Source organism: Aulonocara stuartgranti (assembly GCF_965226115.1).
Source record: "Aulonocara stuartgranti genome assembly, chromosome: 9".
NCBI classification, from domain to species: Eukaryota; Metazoa; Chordata; class Actinopteri; order Cichliformes; family Cichlidae; genus Aulonocara; species Aulonocara stuartgranti.
The window spans coordinates 26395691-26416294 of record NC_138960.1 but is presented as its reverse complement, the minus strand read 5'-3'; the positions used below and the strand labels follow the sequence as shown (position 1 = coordinate 26416294).

Here is a 20604-nt window from a genome sequence, read left to right as displayed (position 1 = left end):
ATGTTTGGCAGTCTCTCCTTTAACACTGTGAGAGCTCTGTTGATGCTCCTGGTGGAGAACAAAGCCCTCAAGGTATGTCCCATTTCCATATGGGGGAATTGAGGAAAGCTTGAAACATCCCACTGTTTACAGTAAACTCCTGGTCCCTTCAGAGGATCTGGAAAAGCTGGCACTCATACCAGCAGCTTACTCTTTAACCTTCACCCGCCAGCTGCTCTTCATTTAACTCCCCGAGCTGAGATCATTTCTCCGCATGCACTGCGCAGAGTTATTTTAAATTTTGATATACGATAATCGACTATAACATTTCATTTGAGTTCCTGATGCATTCAGATTTATGATTAGAGATTTCATTTATTATTTACCAGCACTTGCTGTTAATGTAGGCTGTTAATGCAACAGCTTGACCTATGTGTAGCGCAGTCGTGTCTTTATTTTATTTATGCTTATTGAACTGTATGATGCTTTGTTTATATATTCTACATAATGATTTCAAGTTTCTGTTTTTAACTCTTACACTGTTACAGCAATCTATAATCACATTAGATTAGTTCTAAGCTCTGAGATGTTTTCCAATGCTGCCCTCAGCAGGAGATGGTTCTCGGCCATCACTGCGTAATTAACTTTGCTAATCAAACCTGTATTCTATCAGTGTTAAAGATCCCTACAGGGAAAGGAGCTGTTGTGCTCTTTTCTTAACAAGGCACATATTTGTTAATGTCCTCCTGATTTATTGGGAAAGGGACATTCAGTGAGCCTTTGTCATGGAGAGACCTCTATACAAGAGCTCTCATTGGGTGAGCAGGACTACCAATCAGGCTTTTGGCGGTCAGAGTTTTTTGGAGGATGGGCTGGGGAAAGCGGGGTGAGGACTTTAGCATAAGCATGGGCTCAATCTGCTAGGACTGCTCTGCACAGTAAGGGGCCCTCCACAGGCTTGTACCAGGGGTCTTTATTTCAGGGTTCTTGCACTTTTTCCCCCCTTTTTAAAAAAACCCCACAGCAACTACATCAACCTTCTGTCCTGACCTGCTTGACTCATTCATATGTATCAGTTGCTCTCTGGGCTGCGAAGTTTCCAGATGCAAGCCTGCGTGAATAGGTGAACTAATTTGGGAAGTAGTCCTAAGACACAGACAGGGGATCCTGTCCACAACACAAGAATGTAGACTTAGAAAAGCAGCACAAAGAGAAGAGCTAATTTACAAGGATGCCGTTCTTGCAAGCAGAAGATGGTGAAACAGTACCACAGAGGGTTATAGTTCAAGCACAGAGTTCTCCTAAATCTTGTGCTGCTGTAAAGCCATTAGCTGATGAAGCCATGCAACAGTCAGCAGAAACTGAATTATATCTTTTCAAACAGTGATGCAAAAACAGCAAAAGACCTAAAAAAGATGCATTGTTATTATAAAGATTAAGTAGTATTTCTTATAAAGAAAGTATCACATTTGCTCAGTGGTCCAGGAATTCATAGTAACACCCCTGACTTCCAGTTACAGATGCACACACCTCCGTGTCTACCATTATTAGATTTTTCCCGTATGCCACTCGGTGGACATGATGCTCAAGGCTGCACATACAGGAAAAAGTGTGGATTTGAATAGTGGGGGATGGGCATGTACAGTATATATATATATATATGTGTGTGTATATATATGCATGCACAAACATGCCAGTGTGTGTGCCGTTCCCTGTAACAGGCAGACACTGTGAGCTAAGAAACAGACAGCGCTTCATTAGTGATTCCTGTAATGTCAATAAAGTTGGGATGGTTAACAGGAAGAGTGTGGGATGGGGCAGGGGGAGACCGACCCAAGGCCATGGGATGTGTTGGACCAGGCTGATGACGGTGGTGAGCCCATCACTCATCAGCTGACAGAGAGAGATCTCACTGTCACAGTAAATATGCAGGAAGCACTCTGAGTATTGTAAAGACTGTGTACAATCGACCAGTGGACAACGAAAAGCTTAAATCCCCCAAATCAAAGGCCTACCGAGTATTTGTTTTTAATGTGATGTTTGAGAGAACACATTTTCCCTTCTTAACATCCAGATGTTGGTAATTACTATACAATATTTTCTGAAACATTTCACACTTTAATTCAACCCTATCAGAGCAAAGTTCTTTTGGTAATTCTCAGCATCCCAGTTTAGCTGTCCATTGCACATATTATAATTATTATAAGAAAATGTGTAAATGTAATATTTCCAGGTTCAGTACGAACAATTAAACACATAATGAAGTCATACTGTATTTATTTAATTAGAAAAATAGTAGAAATATCCTAACTTTGAGGGCACATGAGACAACATATCTCTTTAAGGACTAAGGATCTCAGAGATTTTGGTCCATGTTGACACGGTAGTGTCACACAATATCACACAGTTGCTGTGGATTTGTTGACTGCACAGCCTTGATGTGACTTTCCCGTTTCATCACATCCCAAAGATGCTCTGTTGGATGTATATCTAGTGCCCGTAGAGGCCATGTTTAAGAAACCAGCCTGAGATCATTTGAACTTTGTGACATGGCATGCTATCCTGCTGGAAGTAGCAAATAGAATATGACTACACTGTGTTCACAAAGGGCTTTATATTGTCAGCAGCAATGCTCCGGTAGACTGTGGTGTTTAAAGAATGATCAGTCGGTACTGAGGGGCCAAAGTGTGTCAAGAAAATATCCAACCCATACCATCTGAATGTTGCATCAGGAATTGAGAGTCATCAAATCAGGGAATGTTTTCCAGTCTTCAGTTGGAATGATTCGTGTGAACTGTGGCCTCAGGTTCCTGTTCTTGGCTGACAGGAGTAACACCTGATGTAGCTACTCTTCTGCTGCTGTAGCCCATCTGCCTCAAGGTTCGACGTGTTGTCTATTCCTGTGCAAACGTTGGTTGTAAAATGTTATTATTTGAATTACTGTAGACATCCAGTCAGCTTAAATATCCTCTGACCTCTGGTATCATCACACTTATTTTCACCTTAGTGGTGGTCGTCCAGAATAATCCCAGTAGATAAGATGGTCAGATACTCAACCTGGTACCTGCCTGACACCAACAATGTCTCTGTTAACAAGCAGTCCAACAGGTGTACCTAATGAAGTGAGTGTACAGTTAGGTTTTTGTTCATCTGTTAGTTTGTTTTTTAGGAAATTCGCTGTTTTCCGGATTGTTATTGTAAAACAACTTCCACCATTCCTATTAATAACTGAATATATGCATTTAATAAAACCAATGAAATATTTTAGAAAATGTAAAACGCATTCAACCCTGCAACAGGATTGCAGCCCCATTATATCAGGAGTTCTGATGAGCCTGGAAATCTTTGCACTATTGACATTATTGACTCTAGCAGCTATCAGTACACCACATGGCATCATTCAGTTGAGACATTCGTGGGACATTTGTGAAAAACTAAGATTGCCAGAGTCCATATATAGATACAAATAACAGAAAATCACTGAAAATGAATCAGAAGCATATCTGCTGTTCACGTGATTTAGATGCTACCAGAAAGATCAAACCACTAATTTATGGTGGGGGTGGGAAGTGTTTGTATTGCAAGGTTGTGTAACACATGTGGGTAAATGTTTCAATTTCTCTGGAAATCATTGTGTACTTTTAGAGAACTTTGAAAAATGAATGAATGAATGAAAAAGTGCTGTGCTTATTCAGCATAACCAAAACGTTCTGAAGATATTTCCATAACTTCAGACATAAAAATACTCAAACTGTGAGTAATGGCATTATGTAAATACCGAATCTGAAGAATGAGGCTACTATTTAAAGGGGGACTATGAAGCTTATTTACCACTTATGATTTCTATTCTTGGGCTCTTTTAGAGTAGCTTTGCATGAGTCAAGTTCAAAATAATCCTTATTTATCTTATACTTCAGGTAGAACATTAGGAAAAACATTAACCTCCCAAGACCCGAGCTCTTCCATGGCATACATTTTTAATTTCTCTTTGATATTTGGGCATAGTGGGACCCAGTGAATGTAAAAACAAAGAATTACCAGATTGATTTTTTTTAATCTGATTTTTGTTTATAAGAAAAATGAGAGCCACATATGAGGATATTCGTATAAAATGTTGATAGATCAGTGGCAGTATAATGTCCTCATAAGTGGACATCAGGCCCTTGTAGAGCAAAATGTAGTGTTTTGGTCTAAATAACCCAAAATGTGATGTCCGCATATGTAGACGCCAGGTCCTAGGAGATTAAAAATTAAATAATGCACTTAATGGGTGAGAAAGCCATTTTCTGTTTTTCAGGATACACAATGAATCTTAAGGGGCACCTGTGCAATTTATTCTTAAATATCCACATCTGATATGGCTGATTTTCAGTTGTTAGTCAGATGTAACCAACATGTAAAGATGTGTCTTAGAAGGTTCTTGAAAGAGCTGGATCTAACCTACCTTACCTCATCATTTCAGGTGTTACTACTAATAATAATCTGAGAGCCTGAGATGAGAAGGGTTAGTTTTTCAGACATGCAGCAGATATGGCTAAGCAATGCTCTGCTTGATTAATGCATATCTTCATATTTAGTATCAGAAAAAAATTATTAGATAAACTATGCATTTAGTCTACAACCAGGAAAATCAGTGCTGTATGTCTTCCCAGAAGCATCCTCTGGTTGAAGCTGCTAATCTTGAGGTCAAAGCACCATCTACTGGTCATCATTAAAAAGCCAAAAGCGCTGCTTTTAATAGCTACTCTGCATGCATCCATGCACTAGATGGTAGTGTTGTACTTGTCTCATCCAAGGGACCAGCGCTTAGTTTGTGCCCCTACTTCATATTACAAATACAAATAAAAACTAAAGGTTTTGATGTTTATTTGCTGTATATTCCAGTTAATCCTTCTGTTTTTAAAAAAATCCACAGTGCCGGTCTCCCTCTTCAGTGCCAGTTCAGCAGAGAATGATCAGTTTCTCCATAAAACATCCCTTCTGTGTATTGGCCAACAATATTGAAATTTCCAGTAGTTTGATTTCTGACCCCATATGAGTAATAAACTATTCTGCAGTCATTATAATAAGTGGCTGTAAATTCTTACTGGTGGGAATATCTGAAATGCAATGCAGTGATAATAGCTGGCAGCGCTTGTGGGAACCATTTAGACGTGAAGGAAAGCTTTGTAGTGGCTCCACTGTTAAAATGCAGTCTTGTTCAGGCCCTTGTGGTACAAATTTGCTTGTTTATGTGGGAAAATTTCTGTTTGTCCTTTTGCACAAAAAAGGCATGTTTTGTTCTTCTGCTGGCATTTAAGAGAGATTCTTCTAAAGCAGGACTGAACTCCATAAAAACTATCCCTGAGAAAACGTGTTCGTGTTAACCTTTAGAAAAGGCTGCTCCTGTCATCTGTGAAGTCTCCATTCACTCTCCTTGTTCTCACAAAGGTCATGGGCTAACCAAATGTCCCCAGGATAAGGCTAAAATGTTGCTATCCTCTCTGAAAACAGCATTTGGCATTTCTGCCGTACACCATGAATATACAGTATGCGGAGTAGACAGATACTTCTTGAACATCTACAATTCATTCCACATGATTGGAACTAAATGGAGATATTGTGTTGGAGGTCCTGACCTCATAACTTTGCCAGGTGAATGGTGGCTCTACTGAACCCACATAATAACCAAATATTATAGGACATATTAGATAATCACACTTTTCTACATTGGATAGAAATGTAAAGGCGTTATAGGCAGTGGTCAGCATTGCAGCCTCACAAAAAGAAAGTCCAGAGTTTGAATCCACTGACCTCTCTGTGTGGAGGTCACAGGAAACTTTCAATGTCAGAACATCACAACAACATCAAATGTTAAGCCTGGACATCGTGTCTCTGTAAAAGTTGTGCTCCTCCATGGAGGAGCTGAAAGACATCTGAATTAGAGGAGGAAAGGACTGATGTAGCTTGTAGACCAGGAAATTAATTAATGACCACCAGCATAGCGATCCATCTTTCTGACAGGCCAGCCTCTAGTCTCTAAAAAAGGAAAGCCTTCAGCCCAGATGTTTTACATTTAATATCTACATTTACAAGTGAAAAATGAACAAATGTATTTTACAATCTCATTTTTTATGAGTGGAAGTGGTGTTGCAGTCCTCTTGAGAAATATCAATATATGTCATGAGACATTTACGTTGTCCTCCTCAAAAGGCAAGTTTCATGATTTACATTAATGAATCTCTATTGTGTATTGTTTGTATTTCTTAATAAAAGGTTAAAACATTTTGTCCAAGGATGAGGATGTTATGTTATTTGCGGTGTTTACTGCAGCGCATCCCTGGAGGCCGTTTCATCATTGACAAGGTGGTAGGAGCAGTGGTCTCAAAGAAATGAAATGACTACGCTTGATGTTGCTTTAAATTTATGGCTTCAGAGAGTGTGGCAAGCTCAGAGGCCATTGTCAATCCCAGTCAATCACTGCTATGTCAGCAAGGGTCCCAGCTGTCCACATGACGTAGTGCACTAAACCAGTGACCATATGGACTGACAAGCATGCTGGTACATGGAGTCACAGTGTCAGTGCAATTTAAGTTAAGAGAAAGAAAATTAAATTTCGGAGAATTTACTTGAGTAGCAGATGTAGTTTATGCCTGAAAGTACCTTCGTTACTGAAGTCAATTATTTCTACGATAAAGCAAAGAAATGGACGTAGGTTGGGCTTACGGAAAGAAACTACAAATCCCAGTATGGCTGGTGTGGGAAAAACAATTCACCCCCACAATCTGGGGCGTTCAAATTGCTGTAGCCGCGTTGGATTTTTACCGTCACAGTTGGAAAACTGTGAAAAAGATAATCAGCCTTACGATTAATGTTCGTGGTGAAAAACCGCAGGACGCAGGCCGAGAACTGCAATATCCCAGAGCTCAAAAACAAAGCACTAATTTCACTTATGGCCTTTAAAAACATGTAAATCTTCAATTAAGTATACACTTCGAACAAGAAAATGCTTATAGTCATATCAAACATGCAGTTCTAGCGCGTTTTCCATTTTACGAGTTTTTGTTATGAAAAATTAAAAACATTTAATAGTTTTTTCCTGCACTGTTTCAGGCTCTAAACTCTGCGTTATATGATTTCCGACCGTATTTGAAAGCATCCCCAGCGGTAGCAGCCCCTCCGCATCACACACAGATTCATTCACTGTGTGGCTGCTCCGTGTAGAACAACAGGCTACCTCCCTCAGTCCTGTGTGAGTATTCCAGCCTCTGAGCCCTTCGTTAAAGTTAGAATAAATATTAAATTGTCGTTTAGCCTCGAGGTCAGATTTCTTTTAAGCTTCAGCACAGTAATATTTCTCTTGCGGTTGAATCGGGGGTTTTATTTCTTTTCAAAGTCATGACTGAGACGTTTGTGGACAGCATGGTCTTTTGTTCTCTAGCTATATTTCTCGTTTTGACAAAGGAGAGCTGGGTTTTTATTTTGCCTAACCGCCTCGGCAGCTCGACACCAGTGTTTGCTAGTGTGGGTTATTTTTTTTAAAATTTTTGTTATGAAATATTCTCCAGTCCTGTGTAGCAGTTAAGCTTTACAAGGCGACTGGTATAATCCTGTGTAGACATAAAACTGACATAAGAGGAAAGGGCTGTATTTTGTATTTAGGCCTGTATGAATGTATCCACTTTGGAAGTAGCTATACTTAATTATGTTTTTCTTAACCCCCTTTTTTGTATTGTTTTTTTCTAGGATGCTGCACAGCAAGGGAACAAAGGAAACAACAGAAGCTTTGAACCAATTTTGCCATCTAACAAAGAGCCATAAAATCAAAATCAACATGGGATCCTAGATAAGAAAATCATTGTGACAGCATCTTTTTGTTGTTGATTACATTCTAGGAAATGTGTTGTCAACAGATAACTCTGTTGATGACTTCAGGTTTTTAGTTCAAGAAGGTGATGTTTTTCCGTGTGCAGTCGAGCTACCGCTATCAGGATTGTTTTGTGTCTTGTAAGCATATTAGGAGTCTGATGTTTTGCTTTGAGGGAGGCTGCTTGTGACAGAGCGGTGCTGCTGTGAGTGGGGATGTGGAATAAAACATGCACATAACTAGAGGAGTTCAGTCTGCCTCAGTATCACTGACAGGGCAGTCCTTTCTCCAGCACACAGCCCTGCAGCAGCTCTACACTTTCCTCATGTGGCACTAGTTACTGACTGGCAGACTTGTCAGCGCAGCCAGGGGCCGACTGAAGCTGAAACTCCAGCTGCGCCATGGCTTCATTGGACAATGATGAAACTGGGAGTGATATGTCTGAGTCTCTGGAGATCTGTGAGCTCCAGGACCAATACATGGAGCCAGAGAACTGCTTCAAGTCCAAAAGTCTACCAATCCTGAATGAACCTTGTCAACAGGGTGGCAAGGCTGCCGAGCCTCGGCTGGTCGGCACAGCCCACACTTGTGTGGCCCTAGAGGACAGTTGTGGGCTTCATCGTAAAACCCCAGACTCCAGCCAGGAAGAATCCCCCTCCTCCAGAACAGACTTCTCCCCCTCTATGTCCAGCATGGTGGGGCTCAGCAGCTCCCTGCCTGTGGAGGGCCACAGGGCCACAGGCTCCGGTGGCAGAAAATTTGGATTCTCCATCACCCGCCTTATCCGCATCCCAGCTAGAAGGTATGTGCAGGTCATCCTGAGCGACTCGCGCTGCTTCTTGTTCTGCATGTGCTACTTGACCTTCATCCAGTCCCTGATGGTCTCGGGCTACCTGAGCAGCGTCATCACCACCATTGAGAAGCGCTACAGCCTGCGCAGCTCCGAGTCCGGCCTGCTGGTCAGCTGCTTCGACATCGGCAGCTTGCTGGTGGTCGTCTTCATCTCGTACTTCGGCGGTAGAGGTCAGAGGCCACGCTGGCTGGCTGTGGGGGGTGTTGTTATCGCTGTAGGCGCAGCGCTGTTTTCCCTTCCCCACTTCATCTCACCACCTTACCAGATCCAAGAGATGAACTCCTCAGCGGGCCACGAAGGCCTTTGTCAGAGCAGCAACAACAGCGGCCGTGAACTGCTGGACGTGGCATCGTGCCCTCGCGACCAGGAGGGCAATGAGCACAACCTGTATGTGGCACTGTTCATCTGTGCCCAGATACTCGTGGGCATGGGGTCAACGCCAATCTACACCCTGGGACCCACCTACCTGGACGACAATGTGAAGAAAGAAAATGCATCTCTGTATTTGGGTAAGTAGCAGCAGAACAGGAGGCACTGCATTCAGAAGAGGATAAATCTGTTCCGTCCTCTAATCCACTTCTGTTTTCCTTGCTTATGACTGACATTTGCAAAAAGTCAAGGAATTATGTTTCAACACTAAAGCACTTAGTTGGTTTTGCTCAGCCCAGACTGGCTGAATTTATATAAATAAATCTGTAAAGCTTACAGACCGCTTTCTACGACTTGAGCAACTTCACAGTTAAACCGAGCAGCTCTGGTGTGTGGCTGGAAGAATGCCGAGACGCTGGGTTACACAGTCAGTGGTTTGTAACACAATTAGCATCGCTTACCCGAGCCTATTTCATTCCATTTGTTAATGGATTGGATGTTGGGAACGTCCGAGGCGGAAAGGTTATGAATTTCTAATTCGAGAGATTTAAAAGACTGCTTTTTAATTTGTTGGGTCATGTGATTTTTACAATGCATGCGTTTATACCTCAAGATTTTATCCCCCACTCTCATGCTCTGTTCTTCTGATTTAAACCTCTACGCCATGTGACCTCTGCACCACGCTGAGGTAAATACAGAGACTGCAAAGTCAACCTTGGGCCAGAGGCACACAAGAGATGAATCTGTACCAAGAAGCAGAACTAGGTTGCTTATGATTAATAGACCACAACTGGCTCTGTGTGTGCGTGTTTTCTCCAAGTTTTGTGTGTGCATGAAGAAGCCAGAAAAGACAAGGTTGTGTTCGAGGTGTTAGCAGACTGTTTTCTCTGTTCTTATGTGTACTTCTTCACAGGTTTCCTTTTATTTATCTGTGTCGGGGCTTTACCCGTCTCTTAATGTGTTTGCTCAGATTAATTGGATTTATGTAGATGTATCGCATACTTTAAATAGCTCATGGAGTAGCTTATGACTGTAGTAATCCTATATGTGCACTGTAGCTGGGTTACCGCGACATGGGGCACCCTTCAGTCTTGGAGACGGCCACTAAGGCTACGTTCACACTGCAGGTCTTAATGCTCAAATCCGATTTTTTGATCAAATCCGATTTTTTATTTTTTTTTGTCTGCTCGTTCGCACTACAAATAAAATGTGACAGCAAACGCGCTCTAGTGTGAACCCTCAAAGCGGCCCGCATGCGCAAAAGAAGACGTCACACACAACGCGCTCTGTTTAGTCCCAGACCAACCAGTATTGTTTGACTGATGGCCCTTAATATAAAGACTTGTTTCGGACTTTACGTTTCCCAATTTTGCTTTAAGTTATAAAGTTATTTTGTTATTTACATATGGCCTAATAATTATCTTTATTGCTGTTTTAGAGAGGAGCGGTGCTTCAAAGGATAGTTGCAGATTTCTGTCAGAATCTGCAGATTATACAGTACAAATAAAATGTTCACGTTTCTCCAACGTTGTCTTCCCAGCTGTTTCACTAACATCTACACGGGATGGCCGGGAAGTGTTCGCGATGTCTTATCAGGCGCTTCTCTGGCGCTGATAATTGGCGTCTGTCTTGTGTCAGTGACATAGAAGACGGATTTAATGCAACATGACCGTTCAAACAGCAGTCGCTTTCTAAAACATCAGATATGTATCGGATTCAGTACCACATATGAAAGTGACTCCGATCGGATTTGAAAATATCGGATTTGTGCCGTTCACACTGTCATACCATGATCGGATATGGGTCGCATAGGGTCAAAAAAGTCGTTTCATTTTTGATTTTTTACACTAAAACCATCAGATAAAAGATAAAAACAAGCATTCAGAGATACAGAGAATATATGGTTGTTTTGTATAACTGTTCAAAACTCTTGAACCACTGACTGTTTTACTTGATTTGTCCACTTTTTGTCATCGAAATCGTTGATTAGATGTTCACCGGTGTGCATGAGCATCTGTTTCAGTGACAGCTGACTACTAGTACTTTTGAAATTAGTGCCTATTTTACCACTGAAATGAATTCCCATCATTAGCCACGCTGCTGATGCTGGCCCAGTTATTTCAGCATTGCGCAGCCTACAGAGCATCGGTCTGCTCTGCTGCCTGCACTGTTGCCCTCGAGACCCAGTATTGATCAGATCCCTTCATCACAGCGACTCATTGCAGCATAGCTATCGAACCATCCACAAAAACAAGGCCCAAACGGTCTCAGACACCAACTTGCTTCGCCTTCATCCTGCTAAGGTATTTCCGCAGCAGATGCATTAGGGCTCAATATGCTCCCTGAGTCGTCCTGCTCAAGACGTCCCTTTGTGCAGATTTCCATCAAAAGCAGCGCTTGCTCTGATGACCTTGATGGCTATTTTGAGAGAGCTCACAAAGGGATAATCTGTTCACTCCAGTAAAGCATTGTTTGGAAAACCAGACATGTTCTGACATGTCAGAGGGAGCAGATAATCGGGGGAAAAATGTACGTTATTTGTATTGTAGATCCCCAGAGAACCATGGTAACGCAGTTTCAGTAGTATCCACTTTGAGAACTCTTATCTTTCAGAGTCTAGACAGCGATGGCTTATCATGCTTTCTTGTGAGTTTGAGTGTAAACATAACCTGAACAGAGGAAGGAGAAGAGACCTTACAGCAGGACTGCAGGTTTTCACCCAGAAAATCATTTTGTAAAAATATAGGCTAACCCACATCTAGAAGAAGCCTCCCCTTTTCTCCTCCCTTCAAACCCATTAATGTAAACCCTATCTCAATTTGCTCTGCCTCAGAGGGGAGGAGTTGCTCTTTTGTAGGACAACATGCTTTACGTTGAAGGGTACTTCTGGTGTCCTTGGAGAGAGAAAAGGCATGCACATGTGTAAGAGAGATGTATATTTGATGCGTGTCTTTGTGTCTGCATGAGTACACAGAGCCCATCACTCCATTTCTCAACTCCGGCCCACATCTCTGGGGTAATATAATAGGGACCGTGTCTGAACTTTACCTTTTTTGCTCTACTTTCAGAGCAAATGGTGACATCAGTGTAGCATTTATGGTGTGTTTTGCCGCTCTCGTCTGTTTTCTAAAGACATGACTTGGACGGACACAGGGGCTACTACCTTTCCTCTTGTCTTTCCTCTTCTTTCGCTCAGACAGATTTACAGCATATCGTTCTTGGTGTTACTATGGTGAACGTTTGTCTGGGAAGTCACTTCATTTGTGTGATGGTGGCTCGTTGCAGTGGGTACTGTTGTGTGGCAGAATAATCATTTGCAATAGATGAATGAAAGAAAGATGTATTTGAAACACTTTTGTTCTTGTTATTTCTGTTCAGTTTACTCAGCTATTGTTGTGACTTGTTCTCTATAAGTAAAACTACCTCAAAGCACCTTATAGTTAAAAGTAAAGACCCTACAAACCCTTAACAATCAGATGATCCCTATGAGCAAGCACTGGGCGAAAGTGGGAAGGAAAACTCCCTTATAACAAGAAGGGAGGGGAGGAAGGACCAATTGTGGTTAAAGGGGAAGGAGACAGGAGAAAATTGTTGTTTTTGTTTGTTTGTTTTTTTAAATGAATGTCTCCAAAGAGATCCATAGAACTAATCAGTAATCGTGTTTGTCTTTGAATATTTCCTCCACACCAGCCTTTGGGCTGTGGCTTAACCTGTGCTTATTAGATGGGGTCTTTTTCCCCTCTCCACTGATGACCGCAGTGATTTACATGCTAATGATGCAGAGAAGGTGTAATTGACATGGAATAACTTGAGATGCTGGGTTTGATTTTACTGCCTTCTGCATTCCACAGTAACTTTCAAATGGCGTGCTTGAGCTAAATTTATAATAAAATAAACAGAAAACACTGATATTAAAACCTTTTGTTTATGCTCTGTTGTTCTTTAATAACCTTTCAGTGTCTAGACGTTGCTGTCTCTGGCGCTTGTAGCTAGCTACCTGCTTTACATACAGGATAAGGTTAATTGATTCCTCCTAGCTGTCATCCTCACGGCCTCTGCATTAAGTACTGTAGTTTGCAGTGCAGAGGTCTCTCTGAAACTTCCATCCCAGTTTCCATTATTGGTGTTTTTGAGTTATTAATTTTTTATTAGGTACTCATGGAAACCATGCATCAAGCCTCTGGAGGATGAATAGGAAATGAAGGAGGCGATGCCCAGTTTATGAAGAGAGGCCTAAACAGCAGTGCTGTCTGCACGCTGACACACAGACACATGCTCACATGGACACAAGGGGTGTGTTTTCTGACAGATTTAGAAAGAACAGTTGCTCTCAGACTTTTCTCCTGCAGTGCGTGCATGTACTGCAGCTTAGAGAGGCAACAGAGGAATGGACTGTTAAGTTTACAGTTTAAACCTCACTGTGTTTATGTATTTATTTTTTTTGATGTAGGATTATCACTCGTGGACCTGGTACGTCCCTTTTTCTGCTCACTCAGTCAGTTTCATTAAATTGTGTGTCCTGGTCTGCTTAGCAGCAGCCAAAGCAAATGCAGGTTGTGCACATAGTCAGGCAAACAGTGAAGTCCCCAGAGACCCCGCCTTCTCCCCGCTCCTCTCTGCCCCTCTGGGCTGACGGGCTCAGGTTTCAGGATCAGTTTAGGGTAGACATTGATCTGTCAGAAGCTGGCACACATATAGAAAGAAGACTGGTCTCGTTTCATTGCCGTCCTCATGGAGGGTTTAAATTATGCCACACTGGCCATGCAGGGTTACTCAGGAGCAGGCGACCTTTCTGTGGGACTACTACTGTTACTATGACACGCCTGTGAACGACTGACCTCTGCGTGGCTGTGCTACTGATGACAGTGTGTGCATCAAGAAGAGAAGTGATGTAAAAAAAAAAAAAAAAGGTTCATGTGAGCATAATAATTTGTCTCCAGTGGTGGAAGTTTTTAACCGCAGCAATTGTAGTGTGTTGTATTTATTGCTTAACCTCATTGACCAGTGGCTGTTTTTCAGTGTGGTGGCCGGTTGTTTTGACAGTGTGGGAAGGTTCCTGGGGAAATGCCAGCAGAGTTTTTTGTGATATGAAGAATGCCAGAAGTCCTTTTGTTTTCAGCTATGCGGGAAAGAAATGCTTGCTTTGTTCTTGCAGCCTCTTTGGTGCATGTTGTTCCACCACATCCTCACTGATCCCTGACTTCTTTTTGGAAATCAAATTAAAAATAAATTCTCAGAAGACCTTTTGGTGTAGTTAAACTCTCAGAGCACAGAAACACTGTCGAGGATTGGGAACACTGGTGGTAGAAAACAAGACCGTGTTATGGGTATAACATAATTAATAGACACCTCAATAGAGTGATTATCTGTATCGCATTTGCTATTTAACTTGTTTAGGACTGGATCTAACTTATACCTAATTATTAATCTGCAGTAGGCAGTAAGCTTTTCCTTTGTCACCACTTCTTTGTAGGGGCTAAATTGAAAGCTGACTTAAACAGGATTGCAACCTTGCTATTTAATGATAGTTTATTCTGGAATATTTAGTTGCTAAAAACATTTTCACCGTTACAAGTTACCTATCATCCCTCACCCCAACTTCTTTAGCTTTTTATATGGATAGCTTTGCTCCACTCAGCTGTCAGATCCTTCTGAAAGTGTTTTATTGCTTAAAAACTGCAAGTAGCCACTTCCTTTTCATCGCTGCTGGATGAAAACCCTCAAAATAATTTCTGTGTATTTTCTGCTGTTAAGCTAATCATAACCGTGATGAGAAACATGGCCTTCCGTTGCCTGTTTTGTCCGGTCCGGAAATGAATTGGCGTCAATAATTGCCAGATGTTTGCTACCAGGGGTGCAGTATATCCTGCGATGGCCATCAGAACAGAGAGTACTGCTGCTAGCACACGCCATGTTCTCGGAAAGACGCATTGTCTGATAGAGCTGCTTTGGGTTTCCACGTAAGTGGCTTTTTTCTTGGGATCGCAGGGTTACACCAGCCAGACACCGTACAACCACATCAAGTTAAATTGCATTTCCTCCTCTCCTTCTTGTGCATGCTACCTCCTCTGCGCAGTCCAATCTCCATGTTGATGCAGGCTTCAGGGTGTTTTAAGAGTGTTGCTTTGCTACAGAGACGAGGGAGAAAAAAAAATCTCACTCCATTCCAGTGTTGTGCTCTCTTAGCGGTAGACTGGCTATTGTTCTTCTTGACCCCTGTGCTGCTCAGATGGAGAGTGAGCGAGGGAGGGTGGCTGGAGGGAGAAGTGCTAATGGGATTTACATAAGTGCAAGAACATGTGGAGAACAAAAAAAGTTCTGTTTATGAAAATATTTCTGTTGCTGTTGTCCATACAGATGCCCAGCAGATCTTTTTTTTTTTTTTTTTTTTCCCTCTTCACAAGAAGTGATTTATTTTTATAATGGTTTATAAATGGACATAAATCCTGTGTTGAGCTTCCCAGAGCTGCTCTGTGGGATGAGATGGATGTCTTTAAACGCTCTCTGACCTAACCCCATTGGACGCACTGTGCACAATGACGCGCCTTTCGGGAAGCGCCAAAAAAATAAGGCATTATGACCAAAAACGTTGCCTGACAGCCGCACAGATGACAAGGGTGAATTTAGCTGTACGCTTTCACCTGTCTCTCGCAGCGATGCTGCCAGGCTCTGTTTAGCTTGTAAATGTAGCATTAATCTGGTCGTGCATTATGCAACACGGACTATTAGGCTACACATGCAACTGTGATACAGTTCACTGAAGAAGCAGTGTTTTGACAAGCGTCGTCCTCAGATGTTGGCAGCAGCTGAGTTTGCTCTTTGTGGCGAGGTTAGTGGGTTGGGAAGGTGTACAGGTACAACGGAGGATCCCTCTGCTTAGCACAGACACTTTATGCTACGAAAATGTTCATTTTTCACACTTTTGTTTCTGTTTACATGTGTGGGGGGTGTACCTAGTTTTAAGGAGTTGGTAGGCTCCAGGTGTGACCCTGGAGAGAGCAGCTGTTGAGAGCTGGCAGGATGCTTGCCTGGGGGAGGGGGAGTACACATATATGAATGTGAGTGTGCACCTGCAGTTGGGGTGTGGGTTAGAATTGAGGGCTTTTGGGGGGGTGGCTGGTAGTGTGGATAAGTATTCGCAGAAGGCTTGTACACTTGTTTTTCCTACAAGCTTACACTTACAAAAAAAGAAAAAAAAATGCAGGGCAGAAAAGTCTCATCCTCAACGTCAAGTATGGCTTCATACTCTCCTGCCACAGTGTGTAGGAGGCACTGCTGCAGAGCACAGTCCTTTTCTTACTTGCGTAACACCAAATTAATGAAATCTGAATAAAGCATGGCTGTGCTATGTAATCTTCACATCCTCTCGTCGTGCTCTCCTGTGTTGATTATATTCACCCTGTTAGGAGATCATTAGATCGCCTGTCATCCTTCAAGATACCCAGAAATCAAATTGTCTCAGGAGTTCTTACATGGCTGTGAATTGCAAAGCACACCTACAGGAATGAAAACAGCAGGATTTTCTTTTTTTTGTTTTTGTTTAAGAATTAGCTTAGTGTGTGTGATTAATTTCCAAGTCATAAAGGGGAAATTTTTAACTAGAAACGTCAGTTTGAGTATGAACACAACTTTTTCTTTTTTTTTAAAAAATGAGCTCTTGAGTTGGAATGAACATTTTTGTGGTTTAAAAGAGTAGCAGAAGTAATAGTACTAGTGGAGGATGTATTGAGGATGCCAAATAAATTCTGGGCATAGCTTTAGAGCCATGGAGCAGATTAGTGTGCCATGTCTGTCATTTACAGAAACTGAAAAGCTGCAGGTGCCAGCTTGTGGCACACTGAAAACCTAACTCGCTGCTGTAATGAATTCACAGCTTCACCGAGTGTAATGTGGTTCTACCCTCAGCCCCCAGATGCCTCATTCATGGCCACTCATCAGCTGAAAGATTATTTGCCACCCTCTCAAATGTTGGAACATTATCTATGCACAGGCAAACACACAACTTGTTGTGTTTCAGGCTGGATCTGGGACCCCTCCCCAGTATGTTCCTGTTGGCAGGGAAGAAATGAAAGGAAGGTACTGTAAAGGTCTCCTCAAATGTCCTTAAATGCTACAGCTCTGCTCAAAAGTTTCTCTATGTGATGATTCACAAAGTCACAGCACAGGCTTTAATTATACCATTAATCTCCTAAATCACATACATTTTTGTTGCAATTTTTTTACAAGGTGTTGATCTGAATGTTTCTTTACCTTTTTAGAGAAACCTCTTCACTTATTAACCATAAACATTTAGTCTTGGATAAACAAAAAGTTGTCTACTTTCTGTTCAAATCTTGTAAAGTGAATGCACGAGAAGTCACAAAGAACGATGGATTAAGAGGAGAATCCAAAGATGATGATGGATTAGGCTGCTAAGTAAAAGGATTTGCTAAACGTGGCAGCACGCGAAAGACTTCTGAGAGTAAGTGAAGTAAAGTAAAGAAATAAAAAAAAAAAAAGGGAGGAGACGCAGTGGAATTAATCCGTTTCTCTTGAGCCCGTGTGCCTCTGAATGACATTTCATCACTAAGCCATTTAAAGAGAACCGTGTTGCTTTCATTGGCTTGTCACAAGGGCAGATTGTGAAGAAGAAAGATTTTCAGTTGTAACAGTGTTCACAAAAACACCCTTGCAGCTGCTGCAGCGTCACAGTTAAAGTAAATACGTCATGGCTTACTTATAAGTAATAATTAACTGCATATATGTAATTGTACACTGCTTAATGCAGGGTTTGCTTTTGTTTTTCATGTTTTACTGAAGGGAGGGTGGCAAAAAAAATACACGGTACACATTTCTCACCCATAAATAACAGCAATACAGTAAATGGAAAGTGGTTCTAAGAGAGGAAATCCTACTTAAGCAGATTTGTTTTCCCATGCGTTACTTAAACTTAAAATCTTACACAGGGCAGATTTGCATTCGAGGCCCACTCACACATTTTAATACATCACGGAAGAGCGGGCAGCTGAGCTGAGTCCTGATGTGCGTTGCTTGCTGGGTTTGTCATGTTCCCAGATGATTTTGAGATTTTTCTTTCTTTTTACCCTACCCATGCGTTCTTTTTCAGCTGTGCTCTCTCATCGCTTCATCCCCTTGAGTGGATTCTTTTATTTATTTATTTTTTTAGATCAGCAGCAGCAGATTTGAGGACTTTTGCTGCCAGTGCAGGACTAGAAGCCTTAGGCCAGCAATGGAATCAGCAGAAAATGGTCATTTGGTGTCAGACTGGGTCTGTGACGCAACTAATGCACGCTAGCGTGAAGCTGTGTGTGGGTGGATTGGCTCCCACTGGAGAGCAGTGGCATGCTGGAACCACTATTTCTTTTTGGACGTTGCTGACAGTCTGATTAAAACAGTTAATATCTTTTATTCCCATCTTTTAGGATGTTTTTCTTTATGCTAATTCAAATAAACAGATAAATGTGTATGCATACATGGCTGGTTGAAGTGTTGCCTCACTGGCTGACTACTGTACCTCAGGCTCTCTGCTGCAGCCGAGGAGCAGTTAAAAATAGAGAAAACCCCTTTCGTTCTTTTTTCCCCCCTCTCGTTTTCTAAATGTTTGATTTTGCCAAGTGAGCTTGGGGAACCCCTGCATGGAGCAGCTTTCATGAAAAATTCATTACATTTAGAATTTTTCCTGCACCCTACACAGCAAAGTGCTGTGGTATAACACGTAATAACAGAGAACACAGTTTCAAAGTGACGCAACTTGTGCCACTTGACTGCAGCATGCACAGAATATTTATGAATGGGCCTGCACTTGCCTTTATTGTGTCTTACACTGGAGGCATCAATAATACACCATATTACCAGCATTTTTCACAGCTGGATTAGGCAAAAACATTCATAGTTTGTTGTACAGAAACAGAACGTAGAAGAGGATGGAGGAGACAGGCAGGCTTGAGATGCTGATCAAGTTCTTAGTGCTCCTTGTGACTTGTCATGTCTCTGCTTAAGGGGCTTCCACAGGAATGCCTGGAGGTAAAGTGGTACAGACGTCTAACGGGTGGCCTGAATGTTGATTTCCTTCTGAACTGCTTTGATTGTGCAGTTCAGAAGGGTTCCCGGTAAAGACTTTGGTCTGGGTCTGTACCCGGCTGTGCTGCTGTACTGCTAGATCAAAGTTTTCCCCATTTAATCCATTAAGATCTTCACCGCTTTCGACACCTGAATGTAAATTCAAATGAAAACGCAGTTTAAAAAGGTGTAAATCTCATAAAGAAAATCGAAAAGTCTTGCTTGTTCAGCATGTTTTCATTCACTTTATCTAGAACATTTATAGAGTGCCAGCACTATTCCTACTATTCCTTAAATATAAAGATGGATATGTGTATTAATAGATCTGATTTGCATCATTAAACTAGTCCAGATTTAATGTTCTGTATAGCTATGCAATTAAATGAGGCTGTGCTTTGTTTGGGTGTCCCACGCAGATTTATGTTGTTATCTCAGATACGGTATCTGCCGGCTGCTCGACAGTGTTTGACTTTAATAAGTAGTCAGTCTGTTTTGGTTGCCGAAACTAGGAGCTAACACAGTGAATGTGCAAGTGTATTAAATGTAATCAGTTAGTAATAGTCGGCTCAGTTGTGCTTATGTTGCTTTCAGCTTTTTTTTTTTTTCCTTTCATGCCTTATTCTCATGCATTTCCACTGCCAGTACTCCATCGCATTTTCTCTATCTGTTCATGCATGTCTCTTGATTTCCATTTAATTCTCCTCCCTGAATGTTCTTATCTGACTGGAAGCAGTTGTACAAGTATGTATAGAGAACTTTCCCCCCATTATTCACTTGGGGCTAAACACATGCACGGTCTTGCAGAGGCAACTCATCCTTCAAGTCTGTGACGACGAATGTGTACTTCATTATAATTGGGACCACATCCATCCTGAAAAACATCATCAACACATAATAAATGGACTTAGAGATGTATGCCTTTTTGTGTATGTGTGTATCATATAAATAACTCATGCATATTAAAGCAGTCTGCCCCACTGGCCTCACTCTGTTCGTGTATGTGTGCCCTTTGGGTGAAACTGTAAGGTTAGGACTTGTAAGAAGACACTGCTATGTCAGCAAGTTGTCATGACAATGCCGCCATTCCCCTATTTCATTGTGTTTTTTCCTCCTCTTGTCTCTCGGGGTTGGAGAGGTCACATGACTGAACTGATCCCCATAATACAGGGATACATAGAGCGGCGTTTCCCTTCTGTGGCTCTTTTTCGAACAGCAGACGCCGCATAGATCATCTATCAAAAACCCCACAAAAAACAGCTACTACACTTTCCAAAGAGCTTTAGGAACTCCACAGAGCAGCAAATCAAAATTCTGTGCTGCCATATCGCATAAAGTAGATGTTATTAAATAAAGTAGAATAACTCATTCTGAGGCTCAGTTGTTATCCTAGGCTAGAGTGAATAGTTAACGTGTGATGTATAGTGCCACATAAATCAACGTGGCAAAGCTCAAGTAACGCTCACGAGACAACGTGATTGCATCTTTTTTAGAGAATCGG

At 41.8% G+C, this 20604-nt stretch overlaps 1 protein-coding gene across 2 annotated transcripts in view; it reads left to right on the top strand.

Annotated features, from left to right (window-relative positions):
• The first annotated feature begins 7123 nt into the window (after positions 1 to 7123).
• slco5a1 (solute carrier organic anion transporter family member 5A1) overlaps positions 7124 to 20604 on the top strand; it is a 37339-nt gene continuing 23858 nt past the window's right edge. The window contains exons 1-2 of one of the 2 annotated variants that reach the window (XM_082547461.1): positions 7124 to 7210; positions 7705 to 9187. In XM_082547461.1, the coding sequence (XP_082403587.1) occupies positions 8227 to 9187 (961 nt within the window). In that variant the 5' untranslated portion in view covers positions 7124 to 7210; positions 7705 to 8226. Of the gene's footprint in view, positions 7211 to 7704; positions 9188 to 20604 lie in introns of those variants that run through there. The other variant, XM_082547462.1, reaches the window with a different exon arrangement.